This window comes from Schistocerca gregaria, chromosome 1 (genome assembly GCF_023897955.1).
Source record: "Schistocerca gregaria isolate iqSchGreg1 chromosome 1, iqSchGreg1.2, whole genome shotgun sequence".
Lineage (NCBI taxonomy): Eukaryota > Metazoa > Arthropoda > Insecta > Orthoptera > Acrididae > Schistocerca > Schistocerca gregaria.
In genome coordinates, this window is record NC_064920.1 from 1,073,655,759 (window position 1) to 1,073,676,510 (window position 20,752).

Sequence of the window (20,752 nt, forward strand, 5' to 3'; positions counted from 1 at the left end):
TTCCTTGTCATGTTCCAGACCTCACGTCAGTATAGTCTTTCCCTCCTCACGCCAGCCTGCGTGGGCTAAAACGCGTGCATTTCGGCCTCCTTTCGTTAACACGTTGTTGGCTCTTCTGCCAACACAACATAAACATTAAATTCTAGAATCCTACTCAACTCTGTACAAATTTTCAAGTCTCATTTATCGCCTCGAGTCAGCACATGTTACCATAATTAAATCGCGATAACATTTAATATGCCAGTCATTAAGATGAAACAGCAAAAAATTAAAGGTTATATGTGTTTAATTTCGCGAAACAAATGCCACTTACGTCTTGCGACGTCCTAACGGCAACAACAAGCAAGCAAAAAGGGCCCTCAGACGGTAATATCGAAGTCTGGACCATGGACTAAACCAAAAACCGCACTGCGTCGCTCGTTTCTGACCAATGAGAGTGAGATTTATGTGTATTTTCAGTCGATCCATGGTGTGTGGTTCGGTCTGCTGGTCCCAATCATCTGGTCTTATTGTCTACAGCCGTTTTAGGGAGCTTATTCCACGAAAACGAAAATAATCCCATAACGCCAGCAATCCAGTTACCATAAATACATATTTACTTCTTACTTTAGTGGCATACAAAACAACAAGAACACCTACAGACCAACTCAGTATGAATTAAAACACAAACCAATAATCAGTGCCCACCCTTCCGTATTTCACACTCTGTTAAGTACTCATTGATCTCACTCAATAAGCAATGAAGGAATAGTACGATATCTTACAGCGTTATTTCGTCATAATTGCACTTATTCTGAAACTAAAATGAAAATCGCTTAGTTGTAGCTTTTTAGACAACACAAACTCTAGTTTTTATCAAGAGAAGAACCTAGAAACCGCACAAATTCAGAAAATAGTGTTTCGGCTCCCCATGCAGGCCGATATCTTCGCATGGTATATAGTTTAGGTAATAGATACCTACTCTTTCAGTTAATATATCGTAAAAACCACAATATCAGCTACCATAACAACAAACAAAACACCGAAAAAACCTCTACCACGTATATCTAATCCCGCGACTTTCGTCAATTGTGTTCGGGATAAATTGCTTCTTTGGTGAATGCAAGAAAGAACTGGAAACGCACGCAATGTGCTACAATGAAGACTCTGCATTGTTGTACTTACGTTTGGAGAAATGACAAGCCTTTGTCAAATGTCGGTCGTACCAAATTGTAAATCATAATAATAAATCGCTGTTTAGTTCCTTAATGGACAATAAAAATTTATATCAGGCATTGCATGGACTGGTAGTTTCGGCTAGTAATGTCTGAACACGCCATGACTTCGATATGTGATACAAGCCATATATTCCAGCCATCGATATGAAGCTGACACCATACACCATCGACGAAAAAAGGGAAGAGAAAGAGAGAGCATATCCGTAAAACTAAATATATGTTATTTGAACAGAGGTGGCATTAGTCGCATGGTTATGCTTACTAAGTTTCCCCACTGCAGAAATTTTCTTCCCCGAAAAATTTCCCCGATGTTTTCTTTTATCAAAGCGTTCCCCCAAAAAAGTATTTTCGCCAACACTGCGAAAAAAAAACTCAATCTGGAGACACTGATGTCGCTGGTTTCTTCTCATATCGATGATGTGCATATCAGTGAGCTCTATAGTCGTTCGGCATATCTCTGGGTCACTATTAGTGGCATACCACTGGCAGTATAAGAAAGTTGACTCCAAAACCGATTGATGATAGTCCCTGCACTAGGAATGGGCCATGGCCAAGGCCTCCTTCAACCAGAGGCTGTGGATAGGCGATTATGAATAAGAATCTGGTAACAGACCTTTTTGATCTTTTAAATGAATCAATCAATTGTATCATAATAATCGATTATTCTGTTAATTGATATGTTACATCTTTATTTTTAGATCTATAGAGCATTCCCCCATAAGTTATATTTTTGATAAAAAGGTACGTTCTACAAAAAATAAGGTGATGCTATTACAGTTGTGTTTCTCTTTTCGCAATTAAGAATAGTAGCTCAGTTTTATGAAATACGGCACCTAATTACCATTTTTTATTTTTAGCAGAAATATATGTGTGTCAATTTAACATTTATTAGTAAAGCTAAAGAACATCGTCGTTCATAACACAGATGCTACAGTGAATACACTCACAGCACCAATATTTTTCAGGAAGTGAACTGAGGAATGCTAATGTACACTCCTGGAAATTGAAATAAGAACACCGTGAATTCATTGCCCCAGGAAGGGGAAACTTTATTGACACATTCCTGGGGTCAGATACATCACATGATCACACTGACAGAACCACAGACACATAGACACAGGCAACAGAGCATGCACAATGTCGGCACTAGTATAGTGTACATCCACCTTTCGCAGCAATGCAGGCTGCTATTCTCCCATGGAGACGATCGTAGAGATGCTGGATGTAGTCCTGTGGAACGGCTTGCCATGCCATTTCCACCTGGCGCCTCAGTTGGACCAGCGTTCGTGCTGGACGTGCAGACCGCGTGAGACGACGCTTCATCCAGTCCCAAACATGCTCAATGGGGGACAGATCCGGAGATCTTGCTGGCCAGGGTGGTTGACTTACACCTTTTAGAGCACGTTGGGTGGCACGGGATACATGCGGACGTGCATTGTCCTGTTGGAACAGCAAGTTCCCTTGCCGGTCTAGGAATGGTAGAACGATGGGTTCGATGACGGTTTGGATGTACCGTGCACTATCCAGTGTCCCCTCGACGATCACCAGAGGTGTACGGCCAGTGTAGGAGATCGCTCCCCACACCATGATGCCGGGTGTTGGCCCTGTGTGCCTCGGTCGTATGCAGTCCTGATTGTGGCGCTCACCTGCACGGCGCCAAACACGCATACGACCATCATTGGCACCAAGGCAGAAGCGACTCTCATCGCTGAAGACGAGACGTCTCCATTCGTCCCTCCATTCACGCCTGTCGCGACACCACTGGAGGCGGGCTGCACGATGTTGGGGCGTGAGCGGAAGACGGCCTAACGGTGTGCGGGACCGTAGCCCAGCTTCATGGAGACGGTTGCGAATGGTCCTAACCGATACCCCAGGAGCAACAGTGTCCCTAATTTGCTGGGAAGTGGCGGTGCGGTCCCCTACGGCACTGCGTAGGATCCTACGGTCTTGGCGTGCATCCGTGCGTCGCTGCGGTCCGGTCCCAGGTCGACGGGCACGTGCACCTTCCGCCGACCACTGGCGACAACATCGATGTACTGTGGAGACCTCACGCCCCACGTGTTGAGCAATTCGGCGGTACGTCCACCCGGCCTCCCGCATGCCCACTATACGCCCTCGCTCAAAGTCCGTCAACTGCACATACGGTTCACGTCCACGCTGTCGCGGCATGCTACCAGTGTTAAAGACTGCGATGGAGCTCCGTATGCCACGGCAAACTGGCTGACACTGACGGCGGCGGTGCACAAATGTTGCGCAGCTAGCGCCATTCGACGACCAACACCGCGGTTCCTGGTGTGTCCGCTGTGCCGTGCGTGTGATCATTGCTTGTACAGCCCTCTCGCAGTGTCCGGAGCAAGTATGGTGGGTCTGACACACCGGTGTCAATGTGTTCTTTTTTCCATTTCCAGGAGTGTATTATATAATCTTTTAACACTGACCGTGAGTTTCGAATGGCAGGCTGTTGCCGCGTCCCCTGCATTAGAAAACAGCCTTTCAGAAGGAACAGAGGAAGCAACTATTCGTAAGTATTTACGAGCCACACTACACCGAACAGGATATACCCTCTCGTAGTCTCCAAAGAGACGATTTCCGGTCGTTTAGGGTCCAACCGATATGGTCACGAGCCCAAGAGAGGCGCTGCAAGCGATGTCATGAAGTTAGCAAAGGCATTCGCATCGGTCGACTGCTGCCATAGCCCATTAATGCCATATATTGCCGCACTGTCCTAACGTATACGATCGTCATACGTCCCACATTGATTTCTGCGGTTATTTCATTCAGTAATGCTTCTCTATAAGAAGTTACAACTCTGCACAGACGGCGCTGCTGTCGGTCGTTAAGTGAAGGCCGGCAGCTACGGCGTTGTCCGCGGTGAGAGGTTCTCGGCACTCTCATTAAGTGTTTCATTCCGTAATCAGATTCCCTCAGCGTCATCTGATTTGATTCGATTACATTTCATTACCGCTATTCTGCTTTTGTTGACACCCATAAACTATTCTGAGGACACTTTCCATTCCATTCAACTAATGTTCCAAGCCCTGTGCCGTCTCTGACAGAATTACGATGTCATCAACAAACCTCATTCTCCTTGTAGTTTTATTCTCTTTCCAAATGTCTTCTCGGTTTCCTTTCCTGCCTGCTCAATGTACAGACTGAATTATAACGGGGTCACACTATAAGTCTGTCTCATTTCTCTCTCAGCTACTGATTACTTCGTGCTGCGACTCTTATAACAGCACTCTGGTTTCTGTACAGGTTGTGGATAACCTTTGGCTCCTAGTATTTTCTAACTGTTATCTTCAAAATTTCAGGCAACATTGTTGAAAGCCTTCTCTAAATCTACAAATGCTATCTATCTTCTTAGACGAGCCAGTGGGCCAGTATTGACTCGCATGCTCCTACCATCGGGATGGAGAAGGATGGCAAGCTACTGTTCTTGGACGTTTAAGTTGAGCGGAAGTGGAGCCGGCTTGGTCGTTCAGTGCACAGGAAACCGACGCACATTGATCGATGTTTGAACGCCAATATTTTTCACCTCACTTTACACAAGAAAGCGGTCCTGAACGCGTTACTACACAGAGCAAAAGTTATTTCTGACGACGATCACCTACGGTCTGAACAGTAGCACTTCAAAGAGAATGGTTACAGCAAAAGAGACACTGCAAACTCTTTCAGTTACCACCGAAGCGGGACGCTTTGTGAATCGGCAGAAGAAGCCAAGCCGGTGGCTTTCCTGCCTTACTGTGGGGCAACGATCAGCAAGTTGGGACGTGTGCTGCAGAGACATGGACTAAGAACAGTGTTCTGGCCCACCCCCTAAATAGGAGATATGCTGCGCCCTGTTAAAGACGACATAGCCCTTCGTGTGCCCGTGTGTGCGGTGACCCTTGCGAGTGGGGCAACATCTATGTAGGCCAGACAATTCGCCCAGTTGCAGAGCACAAGAGACAAATTAAGCAAAGGGAGCTTGACAAGTCGGCCGTAGCTGAGTATTGCATGGAAAACGGACACACTAAATAGGTCGTGGGGGCGGGATTTTGATGTCGAAAGGAAGCAATGGCGGATGCTTAACGCTTGTAGGGAGGCAGGAGCGGCAGTTTCAAACCTGGCGCCGGCCCCTTGTGCAACTTGACGTCGCTCGGTCCTGCGGCGAGCCGGAGCTGCTGTGAGATGCCCTACTCACCTTCCGAGCATCCGTCGGTTCGGCCATCTCTGATTGGTACCAGCGGCCGTAGAAGTGGCTATACAAGCGGAAAATCATCGCAGCCGCTGCAATCCGCAGTTTTACTCCTGAATTTTATTCGAACTGACGCGGCTTGAAAACCGGGAAGATTTTATTCATGCTCCTAAATTGCTCCGGAATCCAAGATATCTTTCCAGAAGTCGAATTTTAACTATTTTTCTAGAGTCCTGTAAATTATTTGTGTCTGTATTTTGCAACCAAAGATTATTAATCTGGCAGTTCGGTAATAATGCCAGCTTCCAGCATTTGCCTTCTTTGGAATTGGAACTGTTACATTCTTCTTGAAGGCTGGTTGTATTTCTCCCGTCTCACATATTTACCTCACCCAAGTGGAATAGTTTCATAATGACTGGATCTTCCATGGCTCTCAATAAATCTGATGGAATTTTGTGTATTTCTGGTTCCATGTTTCAACTTGGGACTTCCAGTTCTCTATCAAATCCTTTTTGCAATATCATATCTTCCTTCGCATTCTTCGTCTACTTTCACTTTATTTCTACAGTATTGTCTTCAAGTTCATTCATTCCAACTTTCAGGTTTTCTCCACTTTTCTCGGGAGTGTCTTGTCATTTGAGCTCCATAGGTGTTGCAACTGCGCCAGACCAAGCGAAACAGCTAAGGAGGTCATCTGGATTGACCCGATACTGAGGTAACATTTCCGCTGCTGCCGAAAATAAGTTACCGCATGATAGTGTACTTTATTAATGAGTTACGCCTGGAGTTGTGCTCTACCAAATCTGTGGTTCGGTAATTTCGGCATGGCACATAAATGGCATAGTAAATGGTAGGATTACATGTAGAGGAAGAAACATAAAGGAATGTGTAAGAGTGAAACTGGGATCCGACGATTGCTCTCTGTTTTTTGCATGTTTTGCGCGTTATTAGAGCTACACATCGTTTAGTATTAGTCCATTGTGTATTTAATATAATTACAAAACATAAATTGCAATTTATAAACAAGAAAAATTAGCCGGGCGCGGTGGGCGAGCGGTTCTAGGCGCTTCAGACCGGAACCGCGCGACTGCTACGGTCGCAGGTTTGAACCCTGCCTCGGGCATGGATGTGTGTGATGTCCTTAGATTAGTTAGGTTTAAGTAGTTCTGAGTTCTAGGGGACTGATGACCTCAGATGTTAAGTTCCATAGTGCTCAGAGCCATTTGAACCATTTGAAGAAAAATTAGTTGACTGCTTAACTTCTGATGAAATTACTTTTGATGCAAGTACAGTTTACAAGCAAAAACGTAAGAAAATATGAAACTCCCTGGGAGATTAAAACTGTGAGCTGGACAAAGACTCGAACTCGCGACCTTTACCTTTCATCGGCAAGTGCTCTACCGACTGAGCTATCCAAGAACGACTTCTGACCAATCCTCACAACTTTACTTCCGCCATTACCTCGTTTCATACCTTCCATCCTTCATAGACGTTCTCCTGCGAAACTTTGCAGAACTAGAGCTCGCGGGAGAAAGGAAACTGCGGAGGTGTGGCTTCACCACAGCATAGGAAATGTTTCCAGAACAAAATTTTTCACCCTGCAGTGAGCGTGCGCCGATACCTTGTACTTCCTGGCAGATTAAAACTGTGTGCCGGACCTAGACTGGAACTTGAAACCTTTGCCTTTCACAGGCACGTGTTCTACGGACTGAGCTATGCAGACACCAGTCGCGACGCGTCCTCGTAGCTGTACTTTCGCTAGTACGTCGTCACCCACCTTTCAGAAGCCCTCCGGCATACCTTGTGGGACTAACACTTCAGGAAGAAACTATACTGTGGAAAAATTGCTTAGCTATGTCCTGAAGCGAGCTTGGTATGTTTTTGTTTTGCATATTTACTAAATCTTGCTTTTTTTATAGAAAAATGCGTTGTCTAGCGCTATGTGACAAAATTGTATTTCTTTTTATTTTTACAATAATAACTTTGTTTCCCATTCCAAATCAACAATTTCCGAATAAAACCTTAATTAAATATTGACAGTTTCAATTTTTCTATAAATACTGTTTATTTTGAAATAACAGACAGGAGGATAAGTATGTAGAACATAAATGTTCCGTACTCAGTTTCTGGACAGTTCACCGCTTCCGGTTTCTAGGGGACTGTAGTAACCTACTGATCTTAGACGCAAACAAAGCGATCCGAATCACGTAACACTTAATATGTATGCAGTACACGTAATGTGGTTACGACCTGAAGTGACCAAAGCTGTTAGAGAAAATATCATAGTGTACACTTACTTACGATAGTTTCCGGTAGCATGTAGTAATTTTTTTTAATAACTCTAGTTACGCCATTTTCTTTTGGCTCCTCTAGTGGAATACTAAGATGAGGTGGCACAGGAATTTCAGTGCGTATAACTACTGCGCCTTTGTAACCACAAACAAACAAAGGATTAATTACTCAACTGCTTTTCCAAGATGGTAATTAAAACTTTGTGACTAGTGCGTGAACACGCCTTTAGCCGTGTTCTCGGGCGAACCACTTATAAGCTGAACAGACTATCAGACCATGCTTGGCTCTACGTTTTCTGAAGAAAAATGGAGTCATAGGTACCAGGAGAGAGGGTGAAAAAGAGATGTGCTATCAGTTCTGCTCCCGGAAGCACTCTGAACGCCGAAGAACTGATTGCACCCGCGAGGATACGGCTCCGCGGCCATTAATCTGCCGCCCTCCCCCTCCCGCACCGGACCAATTAATGGCTAACTGGAGCTGGGCAATATGCGGGCAGGCCTCTCGCGCTCAACCATTTTCACAGCGACTGCCGTGATGTGGGAGGAAAAAAAAAAGTGCAGAGGCAGCAGAAATTTCGCCACACGCTACTACCGGCAAAGTGCGGTCTAAGGACATGGCAGGACAGGTAGCTGAGATATTAACTCGTCTAAAAGTATGTTTAGCCGTGGGTTATCGTTAACGGGAAACAAAAGACACGCAGAAGTGGTGGAGAATAGCAGAATAAAAGTGGCGCAAACAGCGACTGTATATACATAAATGACCTGGTGGATGACATCGGAAGTTCACTGAGGCTTTTTGCAGACGATGCTGTGGTGTATCGAGAGGTTGCAACAATGGAAAATTGTACTGAAATGCAGGAGGATCTGCAGCGAATTGACGTATGGTGCACGGAATGGCAATTGAATCTCAATGTAGACAAGTGTAATGTGATGCGAATACATAGAAAGATAGGTCCCTTATCATTTAGCTACAAAATAGCAGGTCAGCAACTGGAAGCAGTTAATTCCATAAATTATCTGGGAGTACGCATTAGGAGTGATTTAAAATGGAACGATCATATAAAGTTGATCGTCGGTAAAGCAGATGCCAGACTGAAATTCATTGGAAGAATCCTAAGGAAATGCAATCCGACAACAAAGGAAGTAGGTTACAGTACGCTTGTTCGCCCACTGCTTGAATACTGCTCAGCAGTGTGGGATCCGCACCAGATAGGGTTGATAGAAGAGAGAGAGAAGATCCAACGGAGAGGAGCGCGCTTCGTTACAGGATCATTTAGTAATCGCGAAAGCGTTACGGAGATGATAGATAAACTCCAGTGGAAGACTCTGCAGGAGAGACGCTCAGTGGCTCGGTACGGGCTTTTGTTAAAGTTTCGAGAACATACCTTCACCGAAGAGTCAAGCAGTATATTGCTCCCTCCTACGTACATCTCGCGAAGAGACCATGAGAATAAAATCAGAGAGATTAGAGCCCACACAGAAGCATACCGACAATCCTTCTTTCTACGTACAATACGATACTGGAATAGAAGGGAGAACCGATAGAGGTACTCAGGGTACCCTCCGCCACACACCGTCAGGTGGCTTGCGGAGTATGGATGTAGATGTAGATATACAATTAATAAAGCGCGAAACCGTGCCTAATAAATACACAAACGCACGAGAAATATAGGAACTGAAGCTAAAGAACGCTGATGAGATTTACAATAAGTAAAGGAAACGAGTAAAGGAAAAAACTCCGGAATTCTCAATTTACAATTATATCACACATAAAATGTTTTCTGCCATTTCTGTCTGTCAATCTGTATATCCCTCCGTCTGAAGACCCCTTTTTCTCTTGGCGATACAAGTAGTTTTAGCTTCAAAGTCAGTGGAAACTAAAGATACGGCCATATATGTCACACATTCTGATGCCCGGAAACTCGCTTATCAAAAACTACAGTTGAACAATCTACGCCGCGCGGGATTAGCCGAGGGGTCTTGGGCGCTGCAGCCATAGACTGTGCGGCTGGTCCCGGCGGAGGATCGAGTCCTTCATCGGGCATGGGTGTGTGTGTTTGTCGTTAGCATAATTTAGGTTAAGTAGTGTGTAAGCTTATGGACTGATGATCTTAGCAGTTAAGTCCCATAAGATTTCACACACATTTGAACTTTTTTTTTGACAATCTAAACATTCACCAGTCCTGGTGATATAGCGATAAAGAAAGCGATACAGCGCGTGTTTGATTACTGCGATGTCATGGGATTCGAACTTGGTCGGAACACAGAGTTCTTCAGTCTTTGTTTTAGCTTGGCCTTCACCTCTCATCGATGTGAGCAATCGCCATAAATAAGACGTGCTTTGGAGTCCACGTTAATGTGTAGGTCTCCTTTGCCCGGTTGGATAACAGGCTGAGAAGGTGTCCAATAGAAAGACTTGCGTCAGGCCATTGGGCCACACGAAATGATTATTATTATTAATGAACGTGATCAAGGTAGTACGGAGCCCTGAGAGCGCGAGTCCTAATTATCTGTCTGAACTTTTAGTCAAGCTGTGCCATAAATATATTTTCTCGCTTCATTCGTTGTTCTGTTTACAGACATAATCTTCAGCATTCTGCGGGACAAGCACAGGAAATTAATACCACACGATTTAAAAAATACAGAAATGAAAGGCATCGCAGATGCTGTCATAGGTTGTTTTCACTAAAAGAATAATTCTGGAGAGATAATGAAAAATGTAAGGTAGAAGATATTTGTTTATAGATTTCTAGGATTATTTTTCGAACATTTGGTTAGAAAACTTCAAGAACCATTTTTCAATTATGAATTTACTATACTGAATGCGCATGTACCGCATGTGCATAAAATAATACTAGTTTAATTATAAATAACAAGGAGGCATTCAAGAAGCGCTTTCTTTCCTGCACCTCATATTACTGGAACGTGATGAAAACGTAGTATGTGATACTGTGAAAAGTATAGTTGCTTCAGTTTTTTGTTTTTGTCTTGTGGAGAACAGATGCAAATAGCTGTACCAACCGGCGGTGCGAGACAAGTGTTCCACTACCAACTAAACGTAACTGGCTGGTTGTCTCCAATTAAATTCGATTGAAAATATTTGACTAATAAAATCTTAAACCAAGATGCCGTTAATTTTATAGTTCAAATGTGACAAAAATATATATTATGCAATGAGCTGCTAATAACATGCACAGACGAGATGTAAGTGAAATTACCATTGACGTTTAGCTGGACAATCTTGCTGAGGCCGGCACCGATACCGTTGTCGGCGCGGCACAGGTAGAAGCCTTCATCCGATGACGTGGCAGGGTTTATGGACAGCGTTCCATTGGCGAGTACCACCATGTGTGACTGCATGTATCCCAGAGGCTGAAAGTCTGACGCTTTCCCATCTGCAAGCGAAATGCACGTAGACTTTTTAAAAAATCTGTTTCATAATCTGTCTTGTATAGGTCACCCTGAACGAATAAATACATAAAGTTTTAAAACGTACGCAACCAAGTGTTCCCATCTGAACTCAGAAAACAATTCGTAACAGTGATGAAATCTGGCAAAGCCCATATCGTTGAACGGTGTTTAACAGGTAGAAGTAACTGTTCTGTCCGCCTTCGTCTATAAGGGGCAATCAAAAAAGTTTCCGTTCGACCAGTGATGAAATCTGGCAAAGCCAATGTCGTTGAACGGTGTTTAACAGGTAGAAGTAACTGTTCTGTTTGCCTTCGTCTATAAGCGGCAATCAAAAAAGTTTCCGTTCGAAGGCTGTACAGTCCAGTTTCGGTAAGCCACTAAGGCAATCATTCCACCGACGAAGCACGTAGGAGATACGCGGTAGATAAAACACAGTGTTCTGCTGCGTGAAGAAGTCTGTAACTACGTGCTATACATCCACGTCCGAACCTTCATGTCCTTTTCTAAGAAGGCATGATAGTCTCATTATTGGGGGGGGGGGGGGGGGGGAGGAGGGGGGGGGGAGTAGAATACTCGAGTGTATCTCACTTGAGTTGCTGTAACTTCTGCGTTATGACATCTGCGATATAGGAACATGCGTAATCATGAAGCAGCGGTTACCTACCGGGGTTTGTCCTTCGGCAGCCAAGAAAAGAATATCGTTGTTCGTGTTTGGACGCAATTGGAAACAAAGCCGATAAACTCCGCGTAGTTCACGTGCTGGTATTTTCTGCACGACCATCGGAAAGGCAGTAATGCCACATTAATCCCTTGCCTAGTTTTCAGTGCTCATGTACCCGCATCGGAGTTGCGCTAGACGCATTTACGCTGCAGTAAAATGGGAACTTTTTGACGGCGCCTTATAGTTCACCGTTTCAAATTAGTTTTTCACTGCTCTCATTGTATCTCTTGATAATTCAAAGCTGTCCACTTTGAGCAGTACTATTTCCTTTAAGAGTATAGCTGTTTCTTTTTTGTAAACACCCTATCGAGTTTGTAAAATATTATAAAATCGTAAACGCTACAAAAGCGAAAGGCAATAACGTCTTGTCAAGCCAAAGACGAACTCCACTGGCATTTCTTTCTCACGTTGGGTTAGTAATCCGTTCTGGGTGACAACCTGTACAACAGTGAAGAGTATCAGAAACTTGCTCTTTGCGAAAATGTTGTCGATGACTTTGGTATTTGTCAAGTTATTGCCAGAGAGCATCAGTGAGTACAACTACGTTGTTATTTTTACCAGTGTGAGCGAACGCCGGAAGATCTCTTGGTAGTTCGAAATTAGAATTATATATTAATACCTTCAGCTGCTGACGGGCGTAGATATATATCAACGGGAACAGGTGAAAATGTGTGCCCCGACCGGGACTCGAACCCGGGATCTCCTGCTTACATGGCAGACGTTCTATCCATCTGAATAGGGAACCTCCCCATCGCACCCCCTCAGATATAGTTATAAGTTGGCACAGTGGATAGGCCTTGAAAAACTAAACACAGATCAATCGAGAAAACAGGAAGAAGTTGTGTGAAACTATAAAAAAAAGCAAAATATACAAACTGAGTAGTCCATGCGTAAGATAGGTAACATCAAGGATAATATGAGCGCAGGAGTGCCGTGGTACCGTGGTTAGCGTGAGCAGCTGCGGAACGAAAGGGCCTTGGTTCTAGTCTTCTCTTGGGTGAAAAGTTTACTTTCTGTATTTTCGCAAAGTTATGATCTGTCCGTTCGTTCACTGACGCCTCTGTTCACTGTAATAAGTTTAGTGTCTGTGTTTTGCGAACGCACCGCAAAACCGTGCGATTAGTAGACGAAAGGACGTGCCTCTCCAACGGGAACAGAAATCATCTGATCGCAAGGTCATAGGTCAACCGATTCCTCGACAGGAAAACACGTCTGATATATTCTATACGACACTGGTGACGGCATGTGCATTACATGATAGGAATATGTTGTCGACCCACGTAACTCGTGCACTTGGCGAATGGGTAAAAAGATTCTTCTATCTTGCCCGGTTTAGGTTTTCTTGTGGATGTGACAATCACTCCCAAAAAAGTTTGTCACATAAACTGCAAAAAATCAATGCAACAGTTTCACAGTGGCACAGTTTTCCCTGTGCTCTGTCAAAACATGTGTTTTTAACGTTTTCAAATTTTTCCGTGTGTAGGCCGTCAAATCCTGCATATGTCCAAGCAAATCTGAACATCTCCTGGAATTTTGGAGAGCGAAGCTGATTATGTGTGAGTGCCTGAACTTTGATAATTGACTGAAAATTGAAATTTAAACTTTCACTCGAGGGATGACTTGAACCGAGGACTTCTCGTTCCGCAGCTGCTCACGCTATCCACGGGACCACGGCGCTCCTGAGCTCACAGAATACTTGATGTTGCCCATCTTGCACATGGACTACTCAGTTTGTAAATTATTCTTATTTTTTTCATAGTTACACACGTCTTCTTCCTGTTTTCTCGATTGATCTGTGTTCAGTTTTTCAAGGCCTGTCCACTGTGCCAACTTATAACTACACTCCTGGAAATTGAAATAAGAACACCGTGAATTCATTGTCCCAGGAAGGGGAAACTTTATTGACACATTCCTGGGGTCAGATACATCACATGATCACACTGACAAAACCACAGGCACATAGACACAGGCAACAGAGCATGCACAATGTCGGCACTAGTACAGTGTATATCCACCTTTCGCAGCAATGCAGGCTGCTATTCTCCCATGGAGACGATCGTAGAGATGCTGGATGTAGTCCTGTGAAACGGCATGCCATGCCATTTCCACCTGGCGCCTCACTTGGACCAGCGTTCATGCTGGACGTGCAGACCACGTGAGACGACGCTTCATCCAGTCCCAAACATGCTCAATGGGGGACAGATCCGGAGATGTTGCTGGCCAGGGTAGTTTACTTACACCTTCTAGAGCACGTTGGGTGGCACGGGATACATGCGGACGTGCATTGTCCTGTTGGAACAGCAAGTTCCCTTGCCGGTCTAGGAATGGTAGAACGATGGGTTCGATGACGGTTTGGATGTACTGTGCACTATTCAGTGTCCCCTCGACGATCACCAGATGTGCACGGCCAGTGTAGGAGATCGCTCCCCACACCATGATGCCGGGTGTTGGCCCTGTGTGCCTCGGTCGTATGCAGTCCTGATTGTGGCGCTCACCTGCACGGCGCCAAACACGCATACGACCATCATTGGCACCAAGGTAGAAGCGACTCTCATCGCTGAAGACGACACGTCTCCATTCGTCCCTCCATTCACGCCTGTCGCGAAACCACTGGAGGCGGGCTGCACGATGTTGGGGCGTGAGTGGAAGACGGCCTAACGGTGTGCGGGACCGTAGCCCAGCTTCGTAGAGACGGTTGCGAATGGTCCTCGCCGATACCCCAGGAGCAACAGTGTCCCTAATTTGCTGGGAAGTGGCGGTGCGGTCCCGTACGGCACTGCGTAGGATCCTACGGTCTTGGCGTGCATCCGTGCGTCGCTGCGGTCCGGTCCCAGGTCGACGGGCACGTGCACCTTCCGCCGACCACTGGCGACAACATCGATGTACTGTGGAGACCTCACGCCCCACGTGTTGAGCAATTCGGCGGTACGTCCACCCGGCCTCCCGCATGCCCACTATACGCCCTCGCTCAAAGTCCGTCAACTGCACATACGGTTCACGTCCACGCAGTCGCGGCATGCTACCAGCGTTAAAGACTGCGATGGAGCTCCGTACGCCACGGCAAACTGGCTGACACTGACGGCGGCGGTGCACAAATGCTGCGCAGCTAGCGCCATTCGACGGCCAACACCGCGGTTCCTGGTGTGTCCGCTGTGCCGTGCGTGTGATCATTGCTTGTGCAGCCCTCTCGCAGTGTCCGGAGCAAGTCTGACACACCGGTGTCAATGTGTTCTTTTTTCCATTTCCAGGAGTGTATATCTGAGGGGGATGCGATGGGAAGGTTCCCTTATGAGCCACCGAGGGCACAGAGGATAGTGCGACTGCAGGGACTATCTCGCGCACGCTTCCCTCGAGACCCACATTCCCACCTTATATGTCCACACACTACATTCGTGGTGTCCCTGCCCGACACATTCATTCCTCGTGGAAGACATTCTTGGTAGCTGCCTTACCTTGTCCGCGGAGCCAGGAGACTACAGGTTGAGGGAACCCCTGGACTTGGCAGTGGACATTCACTGGGCCACCAGCCAAGGCAGCCGTGTCCTTGGGCTCTATCAGCCACCGCGGAGACACTGCAATACAAGACGCGGAACATCAGGCACCGGCCCTGGGCTTCTCTGTGGATCCTCCCATCGTGTGAAGGGACGGTCCCCACTCACCGTTGACCTGCAGCTGCGCCGAGTGGTTGGCGCTGGCTGCGTTGTTGGAGGCGACGCAGGTGTAGGTGCCCGTGTGGTCGGCCGACAGCTTGCTGAACGCCAGGAAGCTGTAGAACTCGCCCGCGTGTTTCTCGGTCACCTGCACGTAGCGGCAACACGTATTTTCTAATAGGATCATGTGTAAAGAATATTGTGATTTCTAGTGTGACTTGTCATGCTTCAGCGTAGTGTGCGCTCATTTGAGACTTACCGGCAGATTAAAACTGTGCAACAGACCACGACTATACTTAGAACACTTCTCGAACATCTGAGAAAGTTCCGTGTTCGATGATGATGATAATACGAGGGTTGGAGCTTAAATAGTGCCAACTATTTATTCACAACCGATACAAAAGAGTTAAGTCTCTGCACCTGTTACTGTTCTTCAAAGTAGTCAGCAGATTTGTGTAGAACCAGTTGCCAACGATGCGGAAGGCGCAGTATACCGTTAGCATAGCTTGTTCTGTTGATGGAGCGAATGGAGCGGTCTAAAGTTATGGTCATTTTCGTATACGACTGTAATGGTGTTATCCTAATGCATTACGTTCCTCCACGGCAGACCGTCAGTGCACAGTATTACTGTTCGTTTTTGGAGCAGCACCTGCAACCAGCTTTGCGAAAGAAGCGGCGACACCTTCTGCGCAACCCACCCATGGAAGTGGAAATGAGCATTGGGCGTCATTGGCCGGGAGGCCGCTTGCGGGGCAGGTTCGACCGCCTTGGTGCAGGTCTTATCACATTCCACGCCACAATGGGCGACCGGCGAGCCGGATGCGGATGGAATGATGATGAAGACAACACAACACCCAATCCATGAGCGGAGAAAATCTCCTACCCAGATGGGAATCGAACCGGGACCGTAGGAAGGCAATCCGTCACACTGACGGATGAAATGATGATAAAGACAACACAACACCCGTTCCCTGAGCGGAGAAAATCTCCGGCCCAGCCGAGAATCGAACCCGGGCCCGTAGGACAGCAATCCGTCACACTGACCACTCAACTATCGGGGCGGACAACCCATCCATCATTTTGCACGACAATGAGCGGGCGCATACGGCGCAAGCTGTAGCTGCTTTGTTCGGTCGACTGGAATGGGAAGTACTGTGCCATCCACAATACTCCCCGAACTTAAGTCGTTGTGACTTTGATTTGATTTCGAAGATGAAGGAACCACTTCGTGGCTTTCGCTTCAGAACTGTTCCAGAGATTTGGCAGGCAGTAGACCGCTCCATTCGCACCATCAACAAAAAAATATTCAAATGTGTGTGAAATCTTATTGGACTTAACTGCTAAGGTCATCAGTCCCTAAGCTTACACACTACTTAACCTAAATTATCCTAAGGACACACCCATGCCCGAGGGAGGACTCGAACCTCCGGCGGGACCGCACCATCAACAGAACAGGCTGCTAACGCTATATTACCTCTCCCACATCGCTGATAACGGGTTTTACACAACGCTGGTGACTACTTTGAAGGACAGTAACAGGTGCAAGCATGTAACTTTTTTGTATCGGTTGTGAATAAATAGTTGGCGCTATTTAAGTTCCAACCGTCGTGCTTGATTTGTGGGGCGCTCAACTGTGCGGTTATTGGTGCCTGTACAAATTCCCAATCTTTTTACAAACCAGTCACGCCACTGTTCCCGAATGATGATGAAATGATGAGGACTACGCAAACACTCTGAGCGGAGAAAGTTCCCGACCCGCCCGGGAATTGAACACGGGAACCCTTGATTCAGAGGCAGCGACGCTAGCCATTTAGTACACGAGCTGCGGAAGCCGCGTTCGAATCCCGGACCGGCACACAGTTTTAAACTGGCAGCAAATTTCATAGAAATGACAAACATACTGACCATTTAGATTCCAGAAATGAAGAAAAACTGTCCAGTCATCTTAATGTGATCACCGACTACATCTGACGTCAACGAGCAACAACCACTCAGAGACGACAGGTGATAGAGCTAGAAGTGGAAGGTATGTAAAGCGTGTTGTGGGGACATGGAAAACAGTGCAGGAGTTGTAATGCGGAAACGGAGCAAATTATATGACGTCCAAAAAGGCATGACGACTCGCTTTCGCTCTTTATAATTTATATTTATTAATAAAAGGTTTGTAGGCTCCAGCAGTTATATGGAAATGAAGGGTTCCATAGCACAGTCTAGCGTGGAGAACTTGCATCAAACCAATCTTCGACAGAACACCACACTAACAAAAACAATAATAGACCGAGACTACGGCCTGATGAGGCCACCTTATACCATAAGGGTAGCTGGAATGATCCTCAAAACTATCGTCGAATATCATTGACATCGTACTTTTGTAGAAGGCTGGAACAAATTTGACCTCAAATGTAATGAGGTATCTGTAACAGAATTACTTCTTTCACGGCAGTCAATATAGATCCCGAAAACATCAGTTACGCGAAACCAAACTCGCACTTTTCGCATGTAACAACCTGAAAGCCAGTCAGGTAGATACACTATTTCGTGACTTCGAAAACCATTTGACTGACACGGGGACAGTGCCCACTCGTCCTCACCGATTTCGTTCGTATTTATAATATATATAAGTTTTTGACAGAAATGTGAGTTCGGGATAACCAACCGTTTATAAAAATAAAAAAAATAGCATTTTTGGCGCGGATCTGGAGAGGATTAATTTGTTTATCTTAGCGTGGTTTCTATGCATCGGTTGGCACAGCGGAAAAGTATAGTATGATAGTCTGAAGGCCGTGGGTTTGAGTAGCTGGGAGGAAACATCATTTTCATTTTCAGGTTTTACCTTATTTACGCTGCAAATAAACCGAGACAATACTTAATACATTGTATTTGATGCCGTTAAACCATGTACAGGAGAGCAATATTCTTACTTTAATTGATTCTCGAGGAGGACAAACAAATCTACAATTATACGACCAGATTTTTCAAGAAGAAGAGTTATTGTTATCGTGCAATATTAAAGTGTTCCCCCCCCCCCCCCCCCCCCCTCCCCCAAATGCACACCGTTCGTGCCACCATGCGATGTCTATTTTTTCGTCAGCTAATGAATCTGACCAGAAAGTTTCAAAACTGTTCTTACCTCATAGAGAGAAGAAAAGAGATCACATTCCCAGAAGACTGCATGAAAGTACACTCCATTGTAAATCACCAGTTATTCTCACCAAAATTTGGCGAAATGATGCGACATGCGTGGTTTACTGCCAAACTGCGCGACAACATAGAACATTCAACGACTGTAAACAAAGCTATCTTTTGATTAGAAACTTTAAAACAACTACTGTATGTAATTGTAAAAATGTGCCTACAACGTGTGCAAGACGCCGAGAAAATTACTACTTCCCTGGTTTTTACGATGACTATTACCCCAATACGTGTAATTCATCAAATGTAAAATAATAAAAGTATCTAATTGTATATAAGAAGTTCTCGTGTGTGTCTGACAATCCCTTCTTCGAAATTTATTTGCATTGCCAAATTTTCTTTTGCGTTTTCTTTTCATGTCTTTTATGGCGGTACTAATAAATACAATACAAAGAGCATTCTCTCGGTTTATTTGCAGTGTAAGTAACATAAAAATTGAAGAAAAAAAAGAAGATTCCGCATAGGGACTCGATCCCACGATCCTTGAATTACCGTTCTGTACTCTTTCACCTGAACGAAACGCTGCTTGCAAACTGCGCTAACCTAAATGGATAATGCCTCTCCAGCCCCTTACCAAAAATCGCTTGACCATCTGGAGCTCCCACCTCCGTCACTTTCATTTCTCGGCAAGACCGGCATACTATACTCGTATACCACAAATTTGGACGAAATCGGCGATGACGAGTAAGGGTGGTCCCATTTTCAGTGGCACATCTGCTTCCATTATGGGACATACGATTGTATGGGGTTGTTGTTGTTGTGGTGGTGGTGGTCTTCAGACCGAAGACTGATTTGATGCAGCTCTCCATGCTAGTCTATCCTTTGCAAGTCTCTTCATCTCAAAATAACTACTGCAAACTACATCTTTTTGAACCTGCTTAATTTATTCATCTCTTGGTCTCCACCTAAATTTTTTACCCCCAACACTACCCTCCAATACTGAAATGGTGATTTATTGATGTCTCAGAAAGTGTCCTACAACCGATCCCTTCCTTTAGTCGTGTCATAAATTTCTTTTCTTGCCAATTCTGTTCAGTACCTCCCCATTAGTTACCCATCTTATCTTCAGCATTCTTCTGTAGCACCACATTTCAAAAGCTTCTAGTCTCTTCTTGTCTGAACTGTTTATCGTCCACATTTCACCCCCATACAAGGTTACATTCTAGACAAATGCCTTCATAAAAGATTTTCTAAAACTTAAATTTGTATTCAATGTTAACAAATTTCTCTTCTTCAGAAACGCTTTTCTTGCCATTTATTGTATACATTTTATTTCCTCTCTACTTGGGTCACCATCAATTATTTTGCTCCCAAAATTAGAAAAACTCATCTACCACTTTTAGTGTCTCATTTACAAACCTAATTCCCTCAGCATCCCCTGATTTATTTCGACCACAGACCATTACCCTTGTTTCGATTTTGACAGTGTTCACCTTATATCCTCTTTTCATAACACTGTCCATTCTGTTCAACTGCTCTTCCAAGTCCTTTGCTGTCTCTGACAGAATCAAAGTTTTAATATCTTCTGCCTGAACTTTAATTCCTTCTTCAAATTCTTTTACTGCTTACTCGATGTACAGATTGAATAACATCAGGGATATAATACAACTCTGTCTGATCCCTTCTCAACCATTGCTCCCTTTCATGCTCTTCAACTCTTATAGCTGCCGTGTGATTTCTGTACAGGTTGTCCATAACCTTTCGCTCGCTGTATTTTATCCCTACTACTGTCGAAATTTCAAAAGGAATTTCAGTCGACATTGTCAAAAGGTTTCTCCAAATCTACAAAAGCCATAAACGTAAGCTATAAGCGAAATTTGTAGTTGGACTGTTATTGGTAGGGAAGACGCAGAATTCAGTCAGATCTTGACAAGATATCGAAGTGGATGGCAGCTTGCTTTAAACGTTCACAAATGTAAAACTATGTAGTTCATAGAACTATGTAGTTCATATCAACGAGTCACAAATGGAATTCGTCAACTCATATAAATACATGGGTATAAAAATTTGGAGGGATATGAAATTGCACGCTCATACAGGTTCAGTCGTAGGTAAAGCAGTTGACAAAATCCCATTCATTGGTGGAATATTGG

General features: G+C 45.0%; 1 protein-coding gene across 1 annotated transcript in view; it reads right to left on the reverse strand.

Annotated features, from left to right (window-relative positions):
* Positions 1–20,752, reverse strand: part of LOC126288932 (Down syndrome cell adhesion molecule-like protein Dscam2) — a 412,211-nt gene that overhangs the window by 180,363 nt on the left and 211,096 nt on the right. Inside the window, exons 8-10 of the mRNA XM_049984899.1 lie at positions 15,477–15,615; positions 15,270–15,389; positions 10,904–11,080 (exon numbers count right to left, since the gene is read on the reverse strand). Coding sequence (XP_049840856.1) covers positions 10,904–11,080; positions 15,270–15,389; positions 15,477–15,615 — 436 coding nt within the window. The remainder of the gene's footprint in view (positions 1–10,903; positions 11,081–15,269; positions 15,390–15,476; positions 15,616–20,752) is intronic.